Source organism: Mustelus asterias, chromosome 20 (assembly GCF_964213995.1).
Source record: "Mustelus asterias chromosome 20, sMusAst1.hap1.1, whole genome shotgun sequence".
NCBI classification, from domain to species: Eukaryota; Metazoa; Chordata; class Chondrichthyes; order Carcharhiniformes; family Triakidae; genus Mustelus; species Mustelus asterias.
The window spans coordinates 36,461,644-36,487,574 of NC_135820.1; the positions used below are offsets into that span (position 1 = coordinate 36,461,644).

At 43.3% G+C, this 25,931-nt stretch overlaps 1 protein-coding gene across 4 annotated transcripts in view; it reads right to left on the reverse strand.

Moving 5' to 3' along the window:
• The window catches only part of znfx1 (zinc finger, NFX1-type containing 1), a 55,505-nt gene that overhangs the window by 14,442 nt on the left and 15,132 nt on the right, over positions 1-25,931 (reverse strand). For all 4 annotated transcript variants that reach the window (XM_078236414.1, XM_078236415.1, XM_078236416.1 and 1 more), the window contains 9 exons: positions 23,919-25,826; positions 21,360-21,491; positions 14,287-14,435; positions 14,054-14,197; positions 13,241-13,361; positions 8,792-9,021; positions 7,440-7,579; positions 2,197-2,351; positions 589-734 (listed from right to left, as the gene is read on the reverse strand). In XM_078236414.1, the coding sequence (XP_078092540.1) occupies positions 589-734; positions 2,197-2,351; positions 7,440-7,579; positions 8,792-9,021; positions 13,241-13,361; positions 14,054-14,197; positions 14,287-14,435; positions 21,360-21,491; positions 23,919-25,826 (3,125 nt within the window). The remainder of the gene's footprint in view (positions 1-588; positions 735-2,196; positions 2,352-7,439; positions 7,580-8,791; positions 9,022-13,240; positions 13,362-14,053; positions 14,198-14,286; positions 14,436-21,359; positions 21,492-23,918; positions 25,827-25,931) is intronic.

Consider the following 25,931-nt stretch of genomic DNA (forward strand, 5'->3'; position numbering starts at 1 on the left):
CCCACTGAAAGTCTACAGTGCCAAATGTTGGATTGTGGTGGCCATTCCAGTTTATATTGCCTGAACACTGGCAAGACTAAAATAAACGTAATCATGTAAAGTGAGCTCTTATAGTTGTTTACCTTGTGAGGCTCTTAATAGCGAATAGGTTTCCGCAAAAATGTAACAAGAATTAGCGAGACATACAATTCCAACAACAGAAAGTTGAACTATTAACCAACATCATGAGTTCATATTCCAGCCCCAATTGATATTTGTATTAGTCTTTGCTCATCAGATAAATGTGATCAGTCTTTGACCAATTCAATATCCGCAAAGGCATCTGAGATCTTTAGGTACAAGTCTGTCCCAGACAAGTGCAACTCCAGAGGTACAGAGGGTGACTTTGAAGATGTGTATGATCCCAACAGCTTCACGTCCTACCATGCACCATTCCCCTCCTGACCCCTCAACTTCCCTCCCCCCCCCACCACTCCGCAAACTAGTTTGTGAGAATGAAAATGAAAGCGAGGTGATCGAACAAAGCATTGAGGACATCGTCAAATAAGCAGCCACTTTAACGGTGGGGAAGGAGAAACTTATACTGACCTGCTGATGGTCCCCAATCAAAATAAGGTGTTGGCAAGCACTGCTGAGCGTTGTTATTAAATGAGCTTCCAGAACCTCAGCTGCTTCTTCAACCACCACAATGCGGGGTTGCAGCTCCTGGAGAACCTTCCGGTATTTAGCTGCACCTGGTCCAATGAATAATTCAAGTTTCAGTTGCAAGGCCAGGTAACTCATGATTTTTGGACTAAAGCAGAATACTGCAGATGCCCAAAGGCTAACAAGAAAACAGAAAATGCTGGAAACACTCAGCATGTCTAAGACAGCATCCGTGGAGAGAGAAATAAAAAGTTTAACATTTCAGGCCTGTGACCTTTCATCCGGATTCCGGCTCTGATGATAGATCATCGAACTGAAACTTTAGATAAGATTTTTTGTAACGGAATGGTCAATCCTCCTAACCTGCAAATCTAGTGGATTTTGGACATATTTGGACAGCATATTGTGTTTTTATTTCATATCTTTTTTGCTTTCCGGCTCATTTTTCTTTGCAATGACTGGGAAAAATCTACTTAAGCCTTACAATAGACAGGAATTTCACAATCGTTTTGGGGAACTTAAGCTGCAATGTCCACCCCAAAGTAAAAGTAGATACACTATTGACTTCCAGTGGGATCTGCTGTGCAATGTGTGGATATAGACTGTCAACAAGGTGCAATAATTACCTTGTTTTTGAAATCCATATAGATATACTCAAGCAATGGTAAATTCAATTGGCTTCTGCCAAATATGCGAACCAAAATAGGAAGGTAAAAGGTTTGCTAAATACTGAGACTGTTTACTAGCAACATTGTGTGGAATGTATCTGACTCATCAGGCTGGATTTTATTCTTTCAGCTAGAATTCCACCCATCTTGACCTCAACCCTGACTCATTTCTCTCTGCTGGGAGGTTATTTGATTGTCACAGTGGCCTCCAAGAGGAAGCCCGCCAACATCTGGTCACAAAATCCAGAAGAGATAGATGGAAAGCAGAGGTGCATGGGAAGTCAGGGAAATGGCACCCTTCTAGGCCTCAGAAGAGATTTGAGTGTACAAAAGATAAGTGGGGGCTATGTGGAAGGGAGAGAAGGTCACTTGCAAGGCCCTCTCCATCCACTGGGGGCTCCTGATGATCATTATACACACTACCACCACTTTCTACATGGTGGGCCCAGGAAACAATAGTAACTGAGATGGACATGAAGAAAATCTGATAGGATTGCAGATGGAGAAGATGCAGCCAGTAGTGATGGCGATATGGGGGAGCACAGTGAAATTCAAGTTGGAAAATGAGAGAGTAGGCTTCACTGCTGGATTGTGTCTCATTCTCTACCAGTTCAGGTGGAATCTTGAAAGAGAACATGGCCCTTGACCTCCTTGCTAAGTGCACCAGGAAAGTTTTGTGCAAACTATTCACCGAAACCATAAATCTCCTTATAAAGAAGGAGTTTACATTTCTGTTCCATGCAAGTCATTAAGGAAATGACCTTCTCGCATCCTCAAACAACTCCACATGCAGGTTGTTAAAGCAAATGCCTGACCATTTTAATGTTAATGTCACATAATCTGCATTGAATAAGTACAGATAGTAGATTTAAACACATCAAACCTGTGGTTGTCATGCCAACAACTTTAGCTTCCTTCAGAACCCAAAGGTCTTCTTGCAGCCTCAACTCTGCCAGCCTATCAGCCGCTGCTTGGTAGAGCTGTTCATGCTGAATTATCCGCCGCCGGACATCTGTTTGATACATGGACAACCACAACCTAGAATTTTCAAAGGAATTATTATTGCATATAATTAACCCTTAATTCGCAAAAGGTTCATATGCAGGTACAGCAAGTAACTAGGAAAGCTAATAGAATGTTATCATTTATTGTGAGGGGAATTGATTACAAAAGTAGGGAGGGTCTGCTTCAGTTGTACAGGGCACTGGTGAGATCACATCTGGAGCATTGTCTACATTACTCATCTCCTTATTTAAGAAAATATGTAAATACGTTACAAGCAGTTCAGAGAAGGTTTACTGGACTAACACCAGGAATTGGAGAGTTTTCTTATGAGGAAAGATTGGAGAGGTTAGTGTTATATTCATTGGAGTTTAGAAGAGTAAGAGGCAAATTGATCAAAAGAAATTGGGGGTCTTGACAGGGGTGGATGTGGAGAGGATGTTTCCTCTTGTGGGAGAATCTAGAAGCAGGGGTCACTGTTTAAAAATAAGGGGTCACTTATTAAGGACAGAGATGAGAAATGTTTTCTCTCAGAGGGGTGTGAGTCTCTTGAGCTCTCTTTCTCTAAAGGTGGTGAAAGCAGAGTCTTTGAGTATTTTTAAGGCAGAGCAAATAGATTCTTGATTAATAAGAGGGTGAAAGGTTTTCGGGGGGGAGGCAGGAATGTGGAGTTGAAGTTACAGCTAGATCAGCCATGATCTTATTGAATGGCAGAACAGGCTTGAGGGGCCAAATGGCCTGCTCCTGCTGCTAATTCATATGTTTGCACTATTGGAATGATCATAGGTTCAAAAATATTGAAAACATTATGGGGAAATTTTCCTAAACAAACCAAAATTGCCAGTATTTCCTCTTCTGGGCCATTAACATTTGCTGGGGGTTCCCTCAAACAAATACACACTCCACCTTACATCACACTCCCACACTAAAATGCTGGAATAAGAAGAAGGACGGCACGGTAGCACAGTGGTTAGCACTGCTGCCTCACTGCGCCAGGGACCTGGGCTCAATTCCAGCCTTGGATGACTGTCTATGTGGAGTTTGCTTGTTCTCCCCGTGTCTACATGGGTTTCCTCTGGGTGCTCTGGTTTCCTCCCATGGTCCAAATACGTGCAGGTTAGGTGGATTGGCCATGCTAAATTGCTCCTTAAAATATCAAGATGTGTACGTTATTTGGGTAAATATGTGGGGTTACGGGAATAGGGCCTGGGTGTGATTGTTGTCAGAAAGTCTGTGCAGGCTCGGTGGGTGAATGGCCTCCTTCTGCACTGCATGGATTCTATGATTCTAAGTGGATGACACAGGTGGAAATTCAAGTACAGTTCTAATGTGGCTCCATTACTGGCCACGAGAGCCAAAGTTTGTCTGGATAATTTACAGAAATCTGCTCTTATCCAATCTGAGGTTGCTTCTCTGCTCAAACCTACATTTTTGGCTGCTCCTGTGCATGGGATTTCTGCGTCTGCCAAACTAGGCCAAGAAAAGGTCCACCTCCTTCTCCTTTATCAAGATCTTCATTCTCTGGGAAGGGAGTTCCCTGGACCCCTATGTTTCAATGTGCCGGTGGCAAGTTCTAAAATCAGGTTCCGATCAATTACAAATGAAAGCATGTTGCATCTCATCACGTACAAGAACTTCTGAACTTAAAAGGAATAAAACGTGCCTTTCAAGAACCACTTAATTAAAACATTAATTTCTATCAAATTAACTTATGGCACCAAACTGATAACAACATTTTCACTAGTATGTCCAACGCTGGTAAAAGAGGTGGAGGAGTAGCATTGTTAATCAAGGATAGTCTAACGGCTGCGGAAAGGCACTTCGAGGGGGATCTGCACACTGAGGTAATATGGGCTGAAGTTAGAAATAGGAAAGAGGCAGTCACGTTGTTAGGAGTTTACTATAGGCCCTCAAATAGTAATAGAGATGTGGAGGAAGAAATTGCTAAGCAGATTATGGATATGTGTGGGGGTCACAGGGTAGTTGTCATGGGGGACTTTAACTTTCCAAATATTGATTGGAACCTTTGTAGGTCAAATAGTTCGGATGGGGCAGTTTTTGTGCAGTGTGTGCAGGAGGGTTTCCTGACACAATATGTGGATAGGCCGACAAGAGGTGAGGCCACATTGGATTTGGTACTGGGAAATGAACCGGGCCAAGTGTTAGATTTGGTTGTGGGAGAGCACTTTGGAGATAGTGACCACAATTTGGTGTCTTTTGTTATTGCAATGGAGAGGGATAGGGCCGTACGGCAGGGCAAGGTTTACAATTGGGGGAGAGGTAATTATGATGCGATTAGGTAAGAATTAGGGGGCATAAGATGGGAACAGAAACTGTCAGGGAAAGGCACTAATGAAAAGTGGAACTTTTTCAAGGAACAAATACTGGGTGTCCTTGATAGGTATGTCCCTGTCAGGCAGGGAGGAAATGGCCGAGTGAGGGAACCATGGTTCACGAAAGAGGTGGAATGTCTTGTGAAAAGGAAGAGGGAAGCTTATGTAGGGATGAGGAAAAAAGGTTCAGATGGCTCGATTGAGGGTTACAAGTTAGCAAGGAATGAGCTGAAAAAGGGACTTAGGAGAGCTAGGAGGGGACATGCGAAGTCCTTGGTGGGTCGGATCAAGGAAAACCCCAAGGCTTTTTACTCTTATGTGAGGAATAAAAGAATGACCAGGGTGAGGTTAGGGCCGGTCAAGGACAGTAGTGGGAACTTGTGTATGGAGTCAGTAGAGATAGGCGAGGTGATGAATGAATACTTTTCTTCAGTGTTCACCAAGGAGAGGGGCCATGTTTTTGAGGAAGAGAAGGTGTTACAGGCTAATAGGCTGGAGGAAATAGTTGTTCGGAGGGAGGATGTACTGGCAGTTTTGAATAAACTGAAGGTCAATAAGTCCCCTGGGCCTGATGAAATATATCCTAGGATTCTTTGGGAGGCAAGGGATGAGATTGCAGAGCCTTTGGCTTTGATCTTTGGGTCCTCACTGTCCACGGGGATGGTACCAGAGGACTGGAGAGTGGCGAATGTTGTTCCTCTGTTTAAGAAAGGGAATAGAAAGGATCCTGGTAATTATAGACCGGTTAGTCTTACTTCGGTGGTTGGTAAATTGATGGAAAAGGTCCTTAGGGATGGGATTTACGACCATTTAGAAAGATGCGGATTAATCCGGGATAGTCGGCACAGATTCGTGAAGGGCAAGTCGTGCCTCACAAATTTGATTGAATTGTTTGAGGAGGTAACTAAGTGTGTTGATGAAGGTAGGGCAGTTGATGTCATATACATGGATTTTAGTAAGGCGTTTGATAAGGTCCCCCATGGTCGGCTTATGATGAAAGTAAGGAGGTGTGGGAAAGAGGGAAAGTTGGCTGATTGGATAGGTAACTGGCTATCTGATCGAAGACAGAGGGTGGTGGTGGATGGAAAATTTTCGGACTAGGGGCAGGTTGCTAGCGGAGTGCCGCAGGGATCAGTGCTTGGTCCTCTGCTCTTTGTGATTTTCATTAATGACTTAGAGGAGAGGTTTGAAGGGTGGATCAGTAAATTTGCTGATGACACCAAGATTGGTGGAGTAGTGGACGAGGTGGAGGGCTGTTGTAGGCTGCAAAGAGACATAGATAGGATGCAAAGCTGGGCTGAAAAATGGCAAATGGAGTTTAACCCTGATAAATGTGAGGTGATTCATTTTGGTAGGACTAATTTAAATGTGGATTACAGGGTCAAAGGTAGGGTTCTGAAGACTGTGGAGGAACAGTGAGATCTTGGGGTCCATATCCACAGATCTCTAAAGGTTGCCACTCAAGTGGATAGAGCTGTGAAGAAGGCCTATAGTGTGTTAGCTTTTTTTAACAGGGGGTTGGAGTTTAAGAGCCATGGGGTTATGCTGCAACTGTACAGGACCTTGGTGAGACCACATTTGGAATATTGTGTGCAGTTCTGGTCACCTCACTATAAGAAGGATGTGGAAGCGCTGGAAAGAGTGCAGAGGAGATTTACCAGGATGCTGCCTGGTTTGGAGGGTAGGTCTTATGAGGAAAGGTTGAGGGAGCTGGGGCTGTTCTCTCTGGAGCGGAGGAGGCTGAGGGGAGACTTAATAGAGGTTTATAAAATGATGAAGGGGATAGATAGAGTGAACGTTCAAAGACTATTTCCTCGGGTGGATGGAGCTATTACAAGGGGGCATAACTATAGGGTTCATGGTGGGAGATATAGGAAGGATATCAGAGGTAGGTTCTTTACGCAGAGAGTGGTTGGGGTGTGGAATGGACTGCCTGCAGTGATAGTGGAGTCAGACACTTTAGGAACATTTAAGCGGTTATTGGATAGGCACATGGAGCACACCAGGATGATAGGGAGTGGGATAGGTTGATCTTGGTTTCAGATAAAGCTCGGCACAACATCGTGGGCCGAAGGACCTGTTCTGTGCTGTACTGTTCTATGTTCTATAATGAGCATAGGTCAAGAACATCATGCAAAGTTTCAATGTTGTATAATGGATTCGTTTTTCCATCAATATCATGAATTTCAAATTTTGAATCTTAACCACTCATTAGAGAAATTGCGAGCTTCAGTTCTCTGGCTGCGAAATCAAACAAAAATAAGTTTCAAGTATTAAATAAAAAAGAAACCATACAGAGTCCCAATGGGGTGTCGTGGAGGTACTTGTCTGGATTCCAATTCAATTCTTTTCCTGCACCTAGTGGTGCACTAAGGCAGACCTTTGTCTGTTTCCATATCTCGTAATTCCAGGAACAGGTCGCTAGTCTGTCACCAGAGGCTTGATGGACGCTACTCCACATCAAGCATTACTGACCAGGAGTCTCTCCCACTCTCACCATCAGCCATTGGCATATTTGGAAAGATTTGCAGGTTGATGCTCAACCCGTTTGGCCGCGTTACAAACACACCTTCCTTGGCCATCAAGTCCTGGGTGGGACTCGAACCCAGAACTCAAAGGCAGGGACATTACTAACTGCAGCACAAGACCTCCTCCTACCTCTCTGGATGGCTCAGGGAAATGGCAGAAACATCATAGAAAAATCATAATCCCAAGGAGTTCAGCGTCAATAAGGAGGGCAACTGAAACAGGAAATACAGAGGGAAATCAAAGAGGAGCATGTGACTCTGACCTGTACAGGCGCCATCTGTCTTTGAGGGAAAGCATCCAAATATTGAAAATCCCCCTCTCCTCTGCTGCAGTCATCGAGCCACTCTTCCGCAGTTCCGCCTGTGCCTTCTGTTTCATTTTCCTTTTTTCGTTGCGTTGTACCTATTTAAAAACAGGAAGATTGTGCATAGGACCGAATGACCATACAAAAGAGATATTTTGAAATATAAGCGACATCTGGCAACGCAGAGGAAATATTTCATCAATTTTTAAAGTAACTACATATGTGATCCAATGCTTCTACAATGGCCTGTTTTCAAAGTGTGGGCTGGTGACACTGAATCAAATCCAACCCTGCATATAAAATCACAATGTGGAGATGCCGGCGTTGGACTGGGGTGAACACAGTAAGAAGTCTCACAACACCAGGTTAAAGTCCAACTTTAACTTTAACCTGGTGTTGTGAGACTTCTTACTGTATAAAATCACAAGCAGACTGCCCACCAATTTCTATCCACAGCACGCCCATTTCCAACTTGCAATGATGACGGGCAAGGTTGTCCACTGCCATGGTGTACTCAGGCGAGTTTGTACTAATGTGTCAACAGCAATCATTGACAACATCAGGACTCAGAATTCCTTGGGTTGAATTATATGGCATGCGTGGCCCCCATTCTCGGGGAAGAGCCTGCCCAGGAGAAGAACAGATGCCACAATCATTGTACAGCGTAGCAGTTAATAGGCTGCAGTTCCCCCCTAGGGAAAAGAAGTCTCATCTCAGAGAGCTCCCACCCAAACAAGAAGCCCACAGCTCTTGATATACTGGTAGCGCCAGTGGGAGCAGTGGCCACTGCTGGTATTGCAGCCAGATGATGAGGTGAGCTGCGATGAATTGGAACTCTGTAGGTGTTTGGGGGCAGGTGAAGTGAGTGGAGGCAGCAGTTTGAGAGTCTATGGGGATGGGGGCAAACTAAGGGAGTTACACGTTGGGGGGTCCTCTGAAGGACCCAGGGACCAGTTAAAAAGGGACGCTCCCCACTGCCAACCACTGAACCTCACAGGGGAACCTGCCGGGTTGACCACTTGGCACTAGTTAAATGCAGGCAGCGGCAGAACAAGGTTGTTAGTGGGAATTAATTTTGTCCGCTTAATGGCCTTAATTTGTCCACTGGAGGAAGGGACTGCCTCAGGCCACCCCAGCCACTACTGTAATTAAGGGTGGGCAACAGGAAAGCCTCCTGTTGGATTTAACATGCTTCTACCTTCAAATGCACCAGCAAGGGAGTATTAAATCCTGTCCCATTTTTTGATAACTTTAGTGAGAAGAGTCTAATTAATAATGATAGTGGTTCTTTAAAATTTCAGAACCTTTACCTGCCAGCCACCCTCATCCTGTTGTGCTCTCTGAGGTCCTTGCTTGTTAAGGTTCATTGCTAACAATGTGTTTGCCAGTTCATTGAGATCGGCATCTTGTTTCTTCTTGGTCCTCATTTTTGGCTCATCATCATCAATCATTCTCTCTCTCTGGATAAGCTCTGCTTCCTCAGAGATTTGAATCAACTCATCCTCTACATCTTCGTATTCCACTTCCTCTTGCATTTCACCTTTAGAAAGAAAGAAGTAAAAAGATTTAAAATGAGGAACAGCAGAAGGCCACATGACCTCTCGAGTCTGCTCCATTATTCAATAAGATTATACTGATCTTCTATCTCAACTCCACTTTCCTGCTTGATCCTCATATCCCTTGAATAAAAGCAAAGTCCCCCTCAAAGCCACTCACCATCCTGACTTGGAAATATATCGCCGTTCCTTCTCAGTCACCGGGTCAAAATCCTGGAATTCCCTCCCTAACAGCATTGAGAGTCAACCCACAGCACGTAGACTGCAGCGTTTCAAGGCGGCAACTCACCACCACCTTCTCAGGGGCAACTAGGGATGGACAATAAATGCTGGCCAGCCAGCGACGCCCATGTCCCACGAATGAATAAAACAAAAATACTTCAAATGCTGGAAATCTGAAATAAAAAGAGAAAATGCTGAAAATCTCAGGAGGACTGGCCACATCTTTGAAGAGAGAACAGTGCTAACATTTTGAGTCCATGTGACTTCTTCAGAGAAGAGTCTTCTTCTGAAGAGTCATATGGACTTGAAGCATTAACCGTTTCTCTCTCCACTGATGCTGCCAGACCTTATCTGTTTTTATCTCACATTTCTTGATTCTCTTAGTGCTCAAAAAAATCTATCAATGTCTGCACTGAGTGTATTCAATGACTGAGTATCCACAGCCCTCTGTGGGTGAAAATTCCAAAGACTCTGAATGAAGGAAATTTTCCTCATCTCAGTTTGAAATGACCAATCTCTTATCCTGAAGGTGTTGCCCCTGGTTTCCAGTCTCTCCAGCCAGGGGAAAAGAGTCTCTCAACATCTACCCTGTGAAGCCGTCTAAGAAAGTTATGTGATTCAATGAGAACACTTCTCATCCTTCTAAACTCCACAGACTAGAGGTCCAATCTCCTCATTCTCATTTCACAGGACCATCTATTTTGCAGCCCCCTAAGGAAAATACATCCATTCTTTGGTAAGGAGGCCAAAACTGTAAACAGCGCTCCAGGTGGGGCCTCACTAATGCCCTATGATGCAGCAAAATTTCCTTATTTTAAACTCCATCCACCTGGCAATAAAGTCTGATGTAACATTTGCTTTCCTGATTCTTTGACGTGCCTGCTTATTAACATTCTGTGATTAAACGACAAACAAAACCAACTTGCATTTAGGTAACACCTTTAATGTAATAAAACATCCTGAGGCACTTCACAAATATTATCAAACATAAGTTTGATGCCAAGTCAGAGCAAGGATGTAAAGACATTAGAGGGGTGCAGAAAAGATTTAAGAAAATGGTTCCAGGGATGGTGCACTTCAAATTCATGGGTAGATTTGAAACATTGAGGCTGTTATCCTTGGACAGAATAAGAAGACTCACAACACCAGGTTAAAGTCCAACAGGTTTATTTGGTAGCACGAGCTTTCAGAGCGCTGCCCCTTCATCAGGAACAGAAGCAGTGCTCCAAAAGCTCGTGCTACCAAATCAACCTGTTGAACTTTAACCTGGTGTTGTGAGACTTCTTACTGTGCCCACCCCAGTTCAACGCCGACATCTCCACATCATGGTTATCCTTGGAGAAAGGAAGGTTGAGAGGAGATTTGATAGAGCTATTCAAAATCATGAAGGGTTGAGATACAGTAGGTAGAGGCTGATCCCATTAGCAGAAGGGTCAAGCTCCATAAGACACTGATATAGGTGATTGTTAAATGAACCTACAACAGGCAGGATGAGGAAAATCCTTTTGTTTTAGGTGGTGAGTCATTAGGATTTGGAGTGCAGTGCTTGGAGTGCAGTGCGTGTTGGAAGCAGATACAGTTGTGACTTTCAAAAGGGAATTAGATGATTACCGGAAGAGAAAATCTTTCAGGGCTACAGGGGAAAGGTGAAGGAATTGGAGTAGGTCAAATTGCCCATGCAGAAAGCCGGCATGGATATGGCAGGCTGAATGTCCTCCTTCTGTATTGTAGCCATTCTGTGACTCAATAAAGAGATTTTTGAGCAGGTGACCAAAAGTTAGTTTTAAGAAACATTTAAGGAAGAAATAAAGAGAGGTGGGAAGGTTTTGGGAAGGAATTCTAGAGCTTAGGGCCCAGTCAGTTGAAGGGACTTCTGCTAATGTTGGAGTGAATAAAAAGCAGGAACGTTCCAGAAGCCAGAATTGCAGAGAAATCTCGGCAAAATGTAAGGTTGGAGGAGATCACAAAGACAAGGAAGGGCGAGGCCACGGAGGAATTTGAAAACAATGGCGAGAATCTTTAAATCAAGGTCTTGCTTGACCAGGTGCCAATGCAGCTCAGCGAGTTCAGGGATGATGGGTGAGCGATACTTGATGCGAGTTAGGACATGGGCAGCAGAATTTTGAATGACATCAAGTTTATTAACAATAAATGAGGAAGCTGGTCATGAGCGTAGAATAGTCCAGTCCAGAGGTAACAAAGGCATAGTTAAAGGTTTCAGCAGTAAGGTCAGAGTCAGGAAATGTTATCTTAGAATCCCTACAGCACAGAAAGAGGCCATTCGGCCCATTGAGTCTGCACCGACCGCAATCCCACCCAGGCCCTACCCCCATATCCCTACATATTTACCCACTAATCCCTCTAACCTACGTATCCCAGGACACTAAGGGCAATTTTAGCATGGCCAATCAACCTAACCCGCACATCTTTGGACTGTGGGAGGAAACCGGAGCACCTGGAGGAAACCCACGCAGACACGAGGAGAATGTGCAAACTCCTCACAGTTATAAAGGTAGAAACAGGCAATCTTGGTAATGAAGCGGATATATGATTGGACCCTCATCTCGGGGTCAAAGATAACACCAAGGCTACAAACAAGATTCATGTACAAGGACATTTAAATCCCTCTTCACAACAACACTTACTAGTCGCAATATATTTTGCTCTTCTATTCTTCCTGCCAAAGTGGATAATTGCACACTCCACCCAATCTGCCACATTCTTGCACATTCACTTAAACTGTCCTTTTGGTGTCCTCCTCATATTTTCACCTAGTTTGTATCATCAGCAAACTTGAATATATTACACTCAATCCCCTCAACTAAGTCTTTGATATGGACTACAAATAGCTGAGGCCCAAGCACTTATTTTTGCAGCATCCCACCCTTAACAGCCTACCAACTCAAAAATGAGCAGTTTATTTCTCATCTCTGTTTTCTGTCCACTAACCAATCCTTAATCCAAGGTACCGTATGATACCCAAACTCACTTAATGAGTCCGAATCTTGATGTCAAAAATGAAGAATAAAGCAAGTCTGTTAAGGCAGTCACGGTGGCATAATGGTTAGCACTGCTGCCTCACAGGGCCAGGGACCCGGGTTTAATTCCCGGCTGGGTCACTGTCTGTGCAGAGTCTGCATGTTCTCTCCATGTCTGTGTGGGTTTCCTCTGGGTGCTCCAGTTTCCTCCGACAGTCCAAAGATGTGCAGGTTAGGCTGATTGGCCATGCTAAATTGGCCCTAGTGTCAGGGGGATTTGCAGGGTAAATATGTGGGGTTAAGGGGATAGGGCCTGGGTGGGATTGTGGTCGGTGCAGATTTGATGGCATGAATGGCCTCCTTCTGCACTGTAGGGATTCTATGAAAATTGAGGATTTTATGAAAATTAGGAAGAGGACTCGCAATGTCTTGGTGAGGTTCAGTAGTGTAACTGGAAAAGCAAAACATTGCATTGTCGGAGTGAGCTGTGCTGTCAGCTTGGCCCTGGCCAAGAAGAATTGAAGTCCTTCCAATTAGGGGTAGACTTCCTACCAAGGAAAGCCACGACTTTAGGTGCTGCGGGGGCAGCAAGATCACAAAGGCGGTGGGGAATTTAGCCACAACCTTATCATTAATCGATCTAGATTTTGAGACCGAGATGGAAATTTAGGTTTTCATTCCAGATGTTTGGGGTTTTTCTGAAAATCTCATCAGAAAGAACATTCAGTTAAGGGATAGCAGACAAAATGTACACAGAATAATTCACCACAACTAATGAAGTATTCTGACAGCCACTTTAAGAGTGACAGGATCAAAGTTGACAATAAGTTTGCAACCCAGATTCTTCAGCCTTTCCAAATAAAGGGGATTATGTAAAGTAGTTAATAGTACTATTAAAGAGAAAAACTGTCAATGGAAGTAATGGAGGGTGATATTGTTTGTGATTTAGTAGCAATCTAGTAAATAATTAAAAAGAAATTCTGAATGTAGTGGCAGCCTTTACCTGCATTTTCCATGTTCTGAGGATCTGCTCCAGGAATTATAGTCACACTCATGAACCCAAGGCCCAGCCACTCCAAGATTAATGAAAGCCTTCCTCCAAGCAAACCAAGATCATTAAACATCTATAAAAACATTAAAATATTCAGTGAGACGATCAGGCATTCTCCAACACCAAATTCATGTCTGAGCACCATACCTGACACACCGTTTTTATAAAACCTCAAACAACTACTTCAAACAAGTAATAGTATCAGGCTTTAACTGTGTTAGCACATCCTGATAACACAGAACAACCTTAGACCAACAGATAAAGCACAGTCTATCATACTCCAACTTTAAATTGCACATTAAAGTTAATCAATTAACGCAATTGCAGGGAATCATAAAAATTAGCTATCGGGTCCATAGGGTAGAAAGGGAAAACATAGCTCAGTATGCCTGTTCCTAATGCCAACCAGTGACCTCCGCAAGAAGAAACATGAAATGTACTGGTTTAATGTTGATAGTTCTGATTAAAATGCCAATGTTAAAATTCTAGGCTCATCTGTTCAAAACACAGAGTGGGATTTTGCGGCCTTGCTCGATCTGAGACCAGAAAATCCCACCCGATGTCAACGGACCTTCCCATTGTACGCCCCTCACCCACTCCAATTCCCGCAGCAGGCGGGGCGGTAGAATTCCAGCGGCAGAAGAACTGCTAGCATTTAGAACCACACTTCATCAATGTATTAAAAAGAGGACCCTGTATTGATCAGAAGGCAGAAAATGGTGGCATGTAGTTGCAGGGGGGTGGGGGTTGCTTGTGTCATCATACCAGTCCATTCTGCAGGCTGTTCCAATGCATTGCAGAGATGTATTTCTCTAAGTACTGCTCATGAAGAACCCCTTGTGTCGTGCACTCCAAGTGCTGTGCTGCTGTCCGAATCTTCTGCTCTGACTCCCTCATCTGATTGGTCACCTATATTGATTACAGATTACGATAACTCAGTGGGTTTTGCTAATACAGATTCCAAATCATGAGATTTCAGCATTAGAGTACAATCTTACTTCAAAATAGGCGCCTCGCAAGTGTTGGGGAAGTTTTCTTCTGAAATCTCTGCTGTTCCTCAGTTCCTTCAGGGTGAACCTTTTCAGTAATTCACTGTTACTCCTTCCACCCACCCTGACCAGGCCAGTGTGCAAAAATCCATAGATTCCTGAACATGAAAAAGACACACATATGTTAACTTTATAATCCCCTGGATTCTCCACTTCCTCCCAGAGGAGGGTCAGGGCAAGACGACCACCATCCTGATCCACTTTCCAGGGTGGAGCTGCTTTGTCAGGCCGGGCAGGCTTCCTGTAGGGTCCCTACTGGCCAGGGGCAAGTGCCCACCACAGTCCGCTGTAATATTCTGACAATGATACATTGACTGCCACAGTATTACCTGTAAAATGGGACCTTTTAAAGTTTCAAGACTAAGAAGGAACTGTCATTTTTTTTAGGTGTTCACCTGTGCCGAAGTCTAAAAGCTACAAGATGAAAGGAGAGAAAATAATGTTGAAGTAAAAATGAGACAGTACACACTGCCCAATTATGTTGCCTTTGTTCCCAATATGCCACTGATTTGGGGGCTGGATAATGGAGCAAAGACCAAGTTTATATTTCCTCATTCTGTGTTATCTCTTCATTAAATTTAGGCTTGTTATCACACTGTGTTTAGTTTTTCTGTACCATTTTCAAAATTAATAAGGACAGATATTGCAAATCTTAGATCTAATCTAAACATTCCCTTGGGTTCAGCACCAAAAGTTCATTTTTTGCAAACACATCCCTGCTGAAAATGTTGACATCATTTGCGTTCAACAGCATTCACTTGCACTCGTTTGACATCAACTATGCTCAAAAGCAATTATTTAGCTGTCATTTCACATCTTCTGCACTCAAAGACAATCATTTAGTCACTTAGGGATGAGAGAGTTTGGAAACTGGAGTTGAAGAGAGGGAGAGAGAGTTTGGACGCTGAGCTGTGAGGAGAGAAAGAATTTGGAGACTGGAAGGATGGGGTGGAGAAAGAATTAGGAGACTGGAGCCAAGGTGGGTTGGGGGTGGAGGGGTGTGTGTGTTGGGTTGTGGGGGCGGGGAGAGTGTGTTTGGAGACTGCAGGGGGAGAGAGAGAGAATTTAGACCCTGAGATTTCTGAGGGTAGAGAATGTAGACCCTGAGACTAGGGGTGAAGGATGGGGAGAATATAGGACCTGAGGCTGAGGGGAGACAGAGAGCTTAGACTCTGATGCTGGGGGAGACGAGGGTGGGGGGAGGGTGGGGGAAGTTGCAGGGAGAATTTATAACCTGAGATGGGAGCCCCAAAATCAAATTGGTGCATTTTGTGTCAAATGATTGCTGATTGTTTTTGAGAGTGTTGAATGCAAATATTATGTCAAAACCTTCAGGTAGGGTATGTTCTTCACAATCTGGAGTTCATCGAATCTGCTTTATATCAAGTTATATGCCATCTGAGTAAAAATGTGACTCCCTTGTTATACAAACTGTAAATCATAAAGCTCAGTTACACTTCTACAAGCTTCTACACCTTACTCAGATGAGGCCATATATAAATCATTAAATTGCGTTATTGTACAGTCAACAACTAAAGCTACAATCCCTTAAAGTAAATCTCACACTTTAGTTTAATTTCAATCCCTCCCAAAACAAAAAGAACAAAATACATCACACTGTTCTTGTTAGTACACCAAGCCATCTTTTCTTATTAACTGATGTCAGGAATCTCTGGACAGAAAATTGAGGGTTGACTTGTCGTTACTTGTCAATTAGTTAGTTGGTCAATTGAGTTGTCAATTAAAGTCAGTCACTGCCCCTGAGTGAAGGTGTCCGACAACAATTTCTTCCTGCTTTCGGAATGAAATGTGTCATCTCAACACAATCTTGTTGGACTCCTGCTGTCTGATCTCATGGCAGGTGATGTTTGACAGAGCACCCTGACTGGTTTGGCTTCAATCCATAACGCTGCTGTCAGCGCTGGCTACAAGGTGGATTTTGAAAATTTTTGTAAACTCTTTCAACTTAGAAGTATCACATCCACATAAACAGTACTGAAACAGCCTTTATCAGAAATGACAGCCTGTGACTCTGACTCTCTCAAAATATGGACGGGATCTTACGGCCTCACTCGAACCGAGACCGGAAAATCCCACCCTAGGTCAACAGACCTTACCATTGTGCGCCCCTCGCCCGCTCCGATTCCCGGGGCGGGTGGGGCTGTAGAATTCCGGCGTATATTTCTCCACTTGTCTGAAGCCTTTGATCTTTGTCTAATGTCTCCTTCATGGTCTAACGGGGGGTGGGACTACTTTCACCTCATTTAATTCGTCTTTATCCAGTCATTTAAAAAAATCACCTGCATTGACTTCCCTTCCTCGGGAGTGCCCCAAAGATCTCATTTTGACCCCCTGCTGTTTCTTATCCATATGCTGCCCTTTAGCAACATCAACTATAAATATTATCAGGTTCCACACACAGACTGACGACAGCCGGCTCTATCTCACCACCACCTCTCTCTCAAGCCCTCCACTCTCTCTAATTTGTCATGCTCCTGATCACATATCCAATTCTAGAGCAGCAGATGTTTTTCTAACTAAGTACCAAAAGGCCCTGTCACATACACCATTACCTAGCTACCAACTCTATCCCTCTCCCTGGACATTGTCTGAGGTGGAAGCTGACCTTTTGGAGCCATGTGTCATACTTGACCCCAAAATGAAACCCAAGTCCACCTAGATAACATTGCCTGACTCCATACCTACAGCAGAAGCTCCCATTCCTGCCTTTGTTACCTTTAGACTTGACATTTCCAACACATTCCTGACCAGTTTCCATCTTATATCCTCTATAAACTTTAACTCATCACAAACTCTGCCATCCATATCCTAACTTGCACCATTCCATTCACCAAAACCCCTCTGCTCACTGACCTGCATTAGCTCCTGGTCTGGCAATGCCTTCATTTTAAAATCCTTATCCTTGTTTTCCAAACACCCCTGGGCATCACTTCTCCACATTTCTGTAACCTTCCCTAGTGCTAATCCTTCAAGACATCTACACTTAACCAATTATTGTCTCTTGTGCACCCCTGATTTTCTTCAGTGCAGTACTAGCAGCTGTGCCTTCAGCTGTCTGGACCCAAAGCTCTGGGATGCCCACCCTAAACCTTTCTGTTTCTCTGCCTCTCTCCTTTAAGAAACTCTGTTAACCCTACCTCTATTCTAATACCTCCTTATGTAACTTGATGTCAAATTTTGTTTGATAACGTTCCTGTGAAACACCATGGGACATTTCACTCTGTTAAAGGTGCTATAGCAAATGCAAGTTGGTGTTGTTGTGCTTGTAGTTATTCACTGAGGAAAATTCATGAAACATTTCAAAATATGAGACAGATAACTGGACAACTGGGGCATGGGGTTGAAGAAAGGAAGCAGGTAGAGAGAGAGAAACACGAACTGGGAAGACAGAGAGATAGATAGAAAAACACGGGACAGAATTTAAACAATTGAATTGGTGTCCCGACGTCAGCAACATGCACAGCTGGCTTGCGGGACTTCCCTCTTTGATTTTACTGGCAGCAGCTCATTAATAAGCTGCCACTGGGATCCCCCCCCCCCCACCCCCCCTACCCCCGAGAGCTGCTCAACCAATCTGAGGGCTGACAACTCAGCAGCACTACCAGGAACGGTGGCCCCCAATACCACTTACACTTTAATAATATTTTAAATGATGGAGGGGTAACCGCCTTGAGTAAATCGCTGGGGCCACTGCCTTCTTAGCCTGTGGTCGGTCTCCTTTTTGATTTTAAAAAATCTTCCCTCCCATACTGCCACTGACAGGATGACCGCATTCAGCTGGCAGCCTCAGGAGTTCCTCAGGATAGTGTTCAACCATCTTCAGCTGCTTCATCAACAGGTCAGAAATGGGGATGTTTGCTGATTGCACAATGTTCAGCACCATTCGAAACTCCTCAGATACTGAAGCAGTCCAGGTCAAATCCAGTAGGATATGGACAATATCCAGACTTGGACTGACAAGTGGCAAGTAACATTCATGCAATGCAAGTGCCAGGCAATGAACCTCTCCAACAAAAGAGGATCTAAACATTGTCCCTTGAGATTCAATGCCAGTACCCTCGCTGAATCCCTATCAACATCCTGGACATTACCATTGACCAGAATCTGAAGTGGATTCGCCATATAAATACTACGGCTGCAAAAGCAAGTTAGAGACTAGGAACCCTGTGGTGAGTAACTCACCTCCTGACTTCCAGAGCCTATCCAACATTTACAAGACACAAATCAGGAGTGCGATAGAATACTCCTCACTTGTCTGGATGAGTGCAGCTCCAACAACACTCAAGAAGCTTGACACAATCCAGCACAAAGCAGTCTGCTTGATTGGCACACCATTCACAAAATTCACTTCAATCACCACTGACGCATAGTGGCCACAGTGTGCCATCTACAAGATGCACTGCAGGAACTCACCAAGGCTCCTTAGGCAATACCTTCCAAACTTACCATTTAGGAGGACAATGGCAACAGATACCTGGGAACACCACCACCTGGATGTTCTCCTCCAAGTCACATATCATCTTGATTTGGAAATATATCAGTTTCTTCACTTTCGCTGTGTCAAAATCCTGGAACTCCCTCCCTAACAGCACTGTGGGTGTGCCTACACCTCAAGGACTGCGGTGGTTCAAGAAGGTGGCTCACCACCACCTTCTCAAGGGCAACCAGCGATGGCCCCATCCCATAAATGAATTTATAAAAGCCTCTGGTAGGCTTGGTAAGATGGCCCTTAATTGCACCTTTGCATATTGAAATTGGATTCTCACCACCTTGTACCTGGGAGTCTGTCCATGAGCATTCCCGCCATCAGAAAAATTCTGTCATGGCGGATCATGACCAGGAAGCCAGGGTTCCCCGCAATTTTACCAGCACACCCCACCTCCACCACGTTCCTGCCTCACATGAGCTGGTAACATTTCCCCCCAAAAAGAGAAATGCACAAACTTAGGCGGAGAGTGCGGGTGGGGTGGGAGGAGGGTGGAAGGGGTGGGGCAGAGGATGGAAATATAAATTGAGGGAGGAAGGGAAGGAGAAAGAGAAATACAACTGACTGAAGGAGAGTCCCTGTCAGCCAGTGTTTGTTGTGTCTTTGGGTTATACGGCGTTGGTATTTCCCTCTGAGGACTCAGCCTCATCTGGACTGGAGGTGAGGGAAATCAGTCAATTAAAAAAGGTTTCATTTTCATTTTATTTATTATTTATAACTTGCTATATATTGTAAAAAGTCATCAAATTGTGGTGAAACTTCAGTTATAAGTTATTGATAGCGATGATTTTGTTGAGGCAATAGCATTTATCATTTCGCATTCCATTCAAGCCTGTAGATACATTTTCGAAACAGCTTTTATTGCTACATTACGTATCCTTAAATCTTAGGACTTGGTGTATTTACACACACAACAAAGATAAATACAATAACATTTGTAAACAGTGGCAAAAACCACGTGATCAAAAGTCCAGGAAAACAAACCAGAGTTGGCAACCCTATGAAACTAAGTAATTTGCAGAGCATTTTTACTGGAAATGTTATATTTACATAAATAACTCCCTTGATGGGTACTGGATTTTCTAAATATTAGAATCTTATCAGAAACTCAAAAAATGTGCTTATAATTTAAAAGGATTTGCAGATAAGCACACTCCATTATAAATTACCCTAAATTATGTACATTCTTGACCGAACAAGTAAGGATTATAGAAGATAGCCAAGAATCTCTACATAAGCATAAATTATTATAGTAGGGTGTGGAATATGTTTGATAAATAAGTGCTGCTGACATAGGATTGGGAGTGCAATCCAGAAATCTTTCCCCTCAAAGGGGAAACAGGCTGCCAGCATTTTCTCCAGGCCCAGGGAAGATAATTAGTTACTGGGTGATTACTAGTACCTATGGAACCTTATGGTGACACAGTGGTTAGCACTGCTGCCTCACAGCGCCAGTGACCTGGGTTCGATTCCTGGCTTGGGTCACTGTCTGTGTAGAGACTGCATGTTCTCTTCATATCTGTGTGAGTTTCTTCCAGGTGCTCCAGTTTCCTCCCACAGTCCAAAAAATGTGCTGGTTGGGTGCATTGACCAAGCTAAATTCTCCCTCAGTATATCTGAACAGATGCTGGAGTGTGGTGACTTGGGGATTTTTACATTGCACTATTAATGTAAGCCTACTTGTGACACTAATAAATAAACTTTTAAAAGTTACCATCTTTCGGGAGGGGGAGATAAATTCAGGCAAGAAAAGTGTTTTGTGAGTAAATGGTCAAAGAAAGAACTTCAAATTGATTAAAATGGCTTACAAGTCCTCAGGGTGTCTCAATTACAGACAATGGGTTATTTTTGAAGTGTTGTCATTTGCTTCATAGAGATATACTCAAAATATGTCTGGACAAGTGATTCATTTCACCAGTACCATATCATTAATTGGAGTTGTATTACACAAGCAATGAGGATGAAGTTTCAACGTTCTTGTTCCTAGAGCAGAGTCTTGTGAGATGCTATTTGAAGACAGGGTTGGAACAAGCTGATTCTCCAACTCACGCCCTTCACTGCACACTCACAACTGCGTGGCAAAATTTCAGCCTTACGTCTCAAACTTGTAACTGATGCAAGGCTGATTGCATTCGGCACTTATCAACCGATAAATGATGAGTGAAGCACACTTCTCTTTCATTCAGATACACTTGCAATTACTATTGACATATTATTACTATTGACAATGTCCATTACTATTTTTACTATCTACAATGTATTGAATAGATTTGAGACATAAAACACACACTGTAATAAGGACAACATTAACATCGAGCTACAGCACAATTATTCCCTAACGTTTAATATAAAAAGATACAACTAGGGAGCATCAACAACATTTTGATTAAATATCCAAGTTAATTAATGCAACTTAATGCAATTCAATTCAAATAGTCAGTAAATTAACAATTTAGAATAAAACTTCAATGCTTAATATTAAAAAAAGTCAAACAGATGGATGGCAGAACCTTACCTTCAAGAAACTGGTCTAGTGCATGGTTTGTGTAGCACACCACCAGAATTGGAAACTTTCTTAAACGTCGCTGCCAAACTGACTCATTCTTTAAGAGTGTTTGCACAATTTTTAAGCCGACATAGGTTTTTCCTACGAATGATAAATTGGCATTGCTTAGCCAAGTTTAAAGAAAACCTTTAAAAGATTATTGCAGACTATATCATCAGTGTTGTATTTACCTACTACAAGATTTTTCAGAAGAAATAGATACATTAAAATAAAGCATTTATTAGAAGACTTAACATGAGTTTGGACAACTTTGTAAAGGACCCCTAGGGTCCTTTATCTGGGATGCCTTTTTTTGTTTACTCTGCCTAATTAGAAAAAGAAACTGGAACAATCATTCTTGTGATTTATTCTACATGTTAGCGCTGAATTTGGATGTTTATTTGCTGTGTGCCACAAAACTGCAGGCAATCCGAGCACAGCACAAGCATACTGTCATGTGTATATGGTGCTTCAGAATTAATCATACTAATATACCCCTTTCCCAGCTGAACGTGCCTAAACAAAGCTCTCTGGACCTCATTGTTCTGCTCAATGTATCCTGAGGCACCATACCCCATGCAAGTCAAACAAGGTGCTATGAATTATTTTCACACTGTATCAGTGCTGATCTCTTTCAACCCAGCTATCAACTGTGGTTTATAATGGCAGTATGGGGGAGTGTTTTAACTAGTTTTCAGACAGGCGGAGGCAAGACAAGCATCGATTCCACACTGTAGCATCAGTTTTAGGCATGGGCTATATTTTAAACTCTTGGGCCTCATTTATGTCGAGCCAATTAACTACCCACCTGAAGTAAGCAGAATGAAGCAGTTAGCTGGCATTCAGTTGGTTAAAACTTATGTGGTTTGAGGTCACCCATCGGCTATAAGGTAAATAACAGCTTTCAACAGCATCTCAGGGTCAGGAAGGTGGGAAAGAGATGCCTGGAGCAGGAGAGGCCAAGACTTTGCTTGTGTGACCATGGACAAGCACTCCTGCTCCTTCTGGTCCCATTGAAGAAAGTTTATTACTTCGTTAATGTTGCATGTTCAGTCTTTGGAGCAGCTTTCAATCAGCTGGTTGGTATTCTGCTCAGACAGCAGTCAAAAGGACACCACGGTGTACTGACCCCCATCAGTATACATGTATGAGGATCTAACCAGATTTAGGCAAGGTCCGTTATTCATCACCAAAAACTGTGATGTGAACATCCTGTGGAATGGGATCAGAATCAATAGTGAAGCCTCTCCTTCTTAACTGTCCCTATACCTTCTCCACCCAGGCAGGTAAATTGAAATTGTACCACACCCCTCACCCCACAAGCATTCTTAAAATTGGTGGCACTGAACGGGGCATTGTCCAGCCAATTTCCACCACTGCTAGATGGCATCAGAATTTCCAGTCAAATATGAGATGTAGGCACCCATTGGACCAAGGAAAATAAGCTGCCCTACCACTGATCCCACATACCTTGCTAGCCTCTTCCAGCTGAATTTCAATTATTCTCCTGCTACCTGTATTGACAGGGGCAGTATTAGAATTGGACAATAGAGAGTTAAATAAAACAAGATTAATAGACTATAATATTAGATGAAAATAAGTTATAAAATGTTAATAAAAGTTGTAAATATAAGTTATAAAATGGCGGCATGGTGGCACAGTGGTTAGCACTGCTGCCTCATAGCGCCAGGGACCCAAGTTCATTTCTGGCCTTGGGTCACTGTCTGTGTGGAGTTTGCACGTTCTCCCCGTGTCTGCGTGGGTTTCCTCCAGGTGCTCCGGTTTCCTGCCACAGTCCAAACATGTGTGGGTTAGGTTGATTGGCAATGCTAAATTGACCCTAGTGTCAGGGGGATTAGCAGGGTAAATGAGGGTTATGGGAATAGGGCTAGGATGGGATTGTTGTCAGTACAGATTCGATGGGCCGAATGGCCTCCTCCTGTACTGTTGGGATTCTCTGATTCTATTCGATGACTATATCTTACATATAAAGAATGTTATAGCACGGAAACAAGCCATTCAGCTTAACAGATTTATTGTCCATGCGAGCTTCCTCCCCCTTTACTTCATCTCTTCCAATGATCTTTTTCCTTTCTCCCTAAATATATCCAAGATACTCATCTCAATCACTCAGTTTGGTAGAGCCCTACATTCTAACTGCTCTTGGGGTAAATAAGCTTTTCCCAAATTCTTTATTGGATTTCACACTGACTACTTATATTTATGGCTTCTAGTTTGGATATTGCTCCACAACTGGAAACAATTGTGTGTGGGTATTGAACAGAGGAAGGTTTGGCATTCACTTCCGATGCCCCACCAGTATTTTGCAGCTTAGTGACACTCACTCAATGAGGTGCGATAAACTGCTCAGTACATTTTTTTAAATATTCGACTGTGATTCCACCTCTTTAACACAGGAAGGGAGAAAATTGGACAAAAATTAAGAAATTATAAAAATAGTTTTAATTATTTAATCTATTGAACATAGCAGGTAAACTAAGAATTCAGATGCTATTTGTTTGAGTGTACCTGTCCCAGGAGGTCCTTGTATGATGGCCAGTTCCTTAGTCAATGCCATCTGCAGAGCTTGCATCTGTGACTCATCTAGGTTCAGCTCTTCCTTTGAAGGCCATGACGCAGGATCAAGGACATTGACTTTGCTGTTCCTTTGCAAAGATTCAACGGTTTGTCCGGTGTCTTCCTCAGAGTCCTGGGATTTTCTATTCATTAGAGCTTCAAGATCATAGCTGTCGTTGAAAGTCAAGTATCTTGGAATTTGGATTTCTGTGTTACAATCTACAATATACTTTTGAAAAGGAACATCTTCTCCTTGGATCTCCTGTAATCCCTCCAGAACATGGCGGTAGGCTTCAAAATATGCTGTTGTTTCAACCATCAGGAAACAATCCGAAGGTTCCAACTCAGCCAACAGGTGTCGGCTTCGCACATTAAAAGACAGGTGAACAATGCCCTCCTTGAGCTCCACAGGATCCCGATTTGACACAGTCGCAAACAGCAAAGTTTCAAAGTTATCCTTTGATATACACACGAGAGAGCCGTATAGCAGGCGCTTTGAATTTTGCCACCGGACAAACTTCAGTGGCCTTGTGTCAAACTGGACTTTGTAGCCTACACCAGTGGATGTGCAGAGTGGAACTAGGATGCGTGTGTTGAAATATACTCGAATATCATCGAATTTCTTCCTTCTCAGTCCCTTGTCATCATAATTCCGAAGCAACTCTAAGATCCCTTCTCTCAAAGGTCTCACAAAGTCTTCTCTCAGAAGACGGAAATGGGTATCAAGGTACACTTCAGTATTTGCATACTTCTCAGTAATGATATTTGGTCGCAGAAATGGTCTCTCTTCCAAATGCACCTCGTTGTAGGTGGGATATATGGTCATTGTTCTGTAGTTGTCCTCAGGACCAGATTCTTGATTGTCTATCAACATATGTGTATCTGTTCTGAGAGTTCCGTCTCGTTTTCTCTCTTGGAGGTGATGAATTATATTTTTGACTTTCTCCAAACTATTTTCAATGTGTTCACCAATTGAAACCCCGGCAGCTCGCAGAGTGTTCATCGTAGGATCCAAAACCAAAATCATCATGGACATCTCCTGAACCGAACTGGCTGGAAAAATACTTACCAATTCCTGAAGCAAGAATAGAATGCTTTCAATATATTCAGGGTATTGCTGCCTACGCAAAGGCACTGGATCTGTGCTCATCTGAACCACATAGCGAGGCAACAGAACCTTCAGAAAGACAGAGTCCTTTACAATACCCAGCAGATGCTGAATGCTCTGGCGGTCAGTCTTGGACCTACAGGCCTTACATAAGACTTTACAAATTAGCTGGATAAAACTTGAATTTAGTTGTTGGCTTAATAAGTCCTTTAGGGAAGAGCCATAGGCTAAAGTTATAACAATTTCAGACGGCTCTTTGTCCAAAAGGCCTTCCATTGTTTTGTAGCCTAACTTCCTCACGAATGGTTCTTTGTCCTTTGCATGTTCCTCTTTAGTTACTTCTTGAGGCCTCCTTCTCTGGAAGTGAGGATTTCCTTGCATTTCCACATGCCTGCCCCTACCACCCTCGCGAAAGTCATTCCTCCTCCACGGTTCATTCCTACGTTCATTGTGCTGATCCCGCCTGCCCTGTTGGGGGGCTTGGCGATTTCCCTGGACAACAGGAACTCGTCCAGCCGGATTTCGATTCGCTCTTGCAGCATTTTGCCTCCCTTCTGCATGTCTGGGATTGAGATTAAAGTTCCATTCTTGGTTCCTTCCTTCAACCTCTCGAGTTGCTAGCAACTCCGCTTGCCTGGGTGTCGAAAGGGCGCGTCTGGGTTGTGGTGCACCTCTCTGGTCTGCTGGTCCGGCAGCATCTCTCTGGTTAGCAGTATGTCGCCGTCCTCTGAGTTCAAGACGTTCCAAAGAAGCTAAAGGTATTAAAAGAAAACGTGAAAGGATGAATGATATATTTTACAGTCGAACTATTAAGGCCGTGTGTGTTGACATCAGCTTTCTTAGATACTCTTGCACTT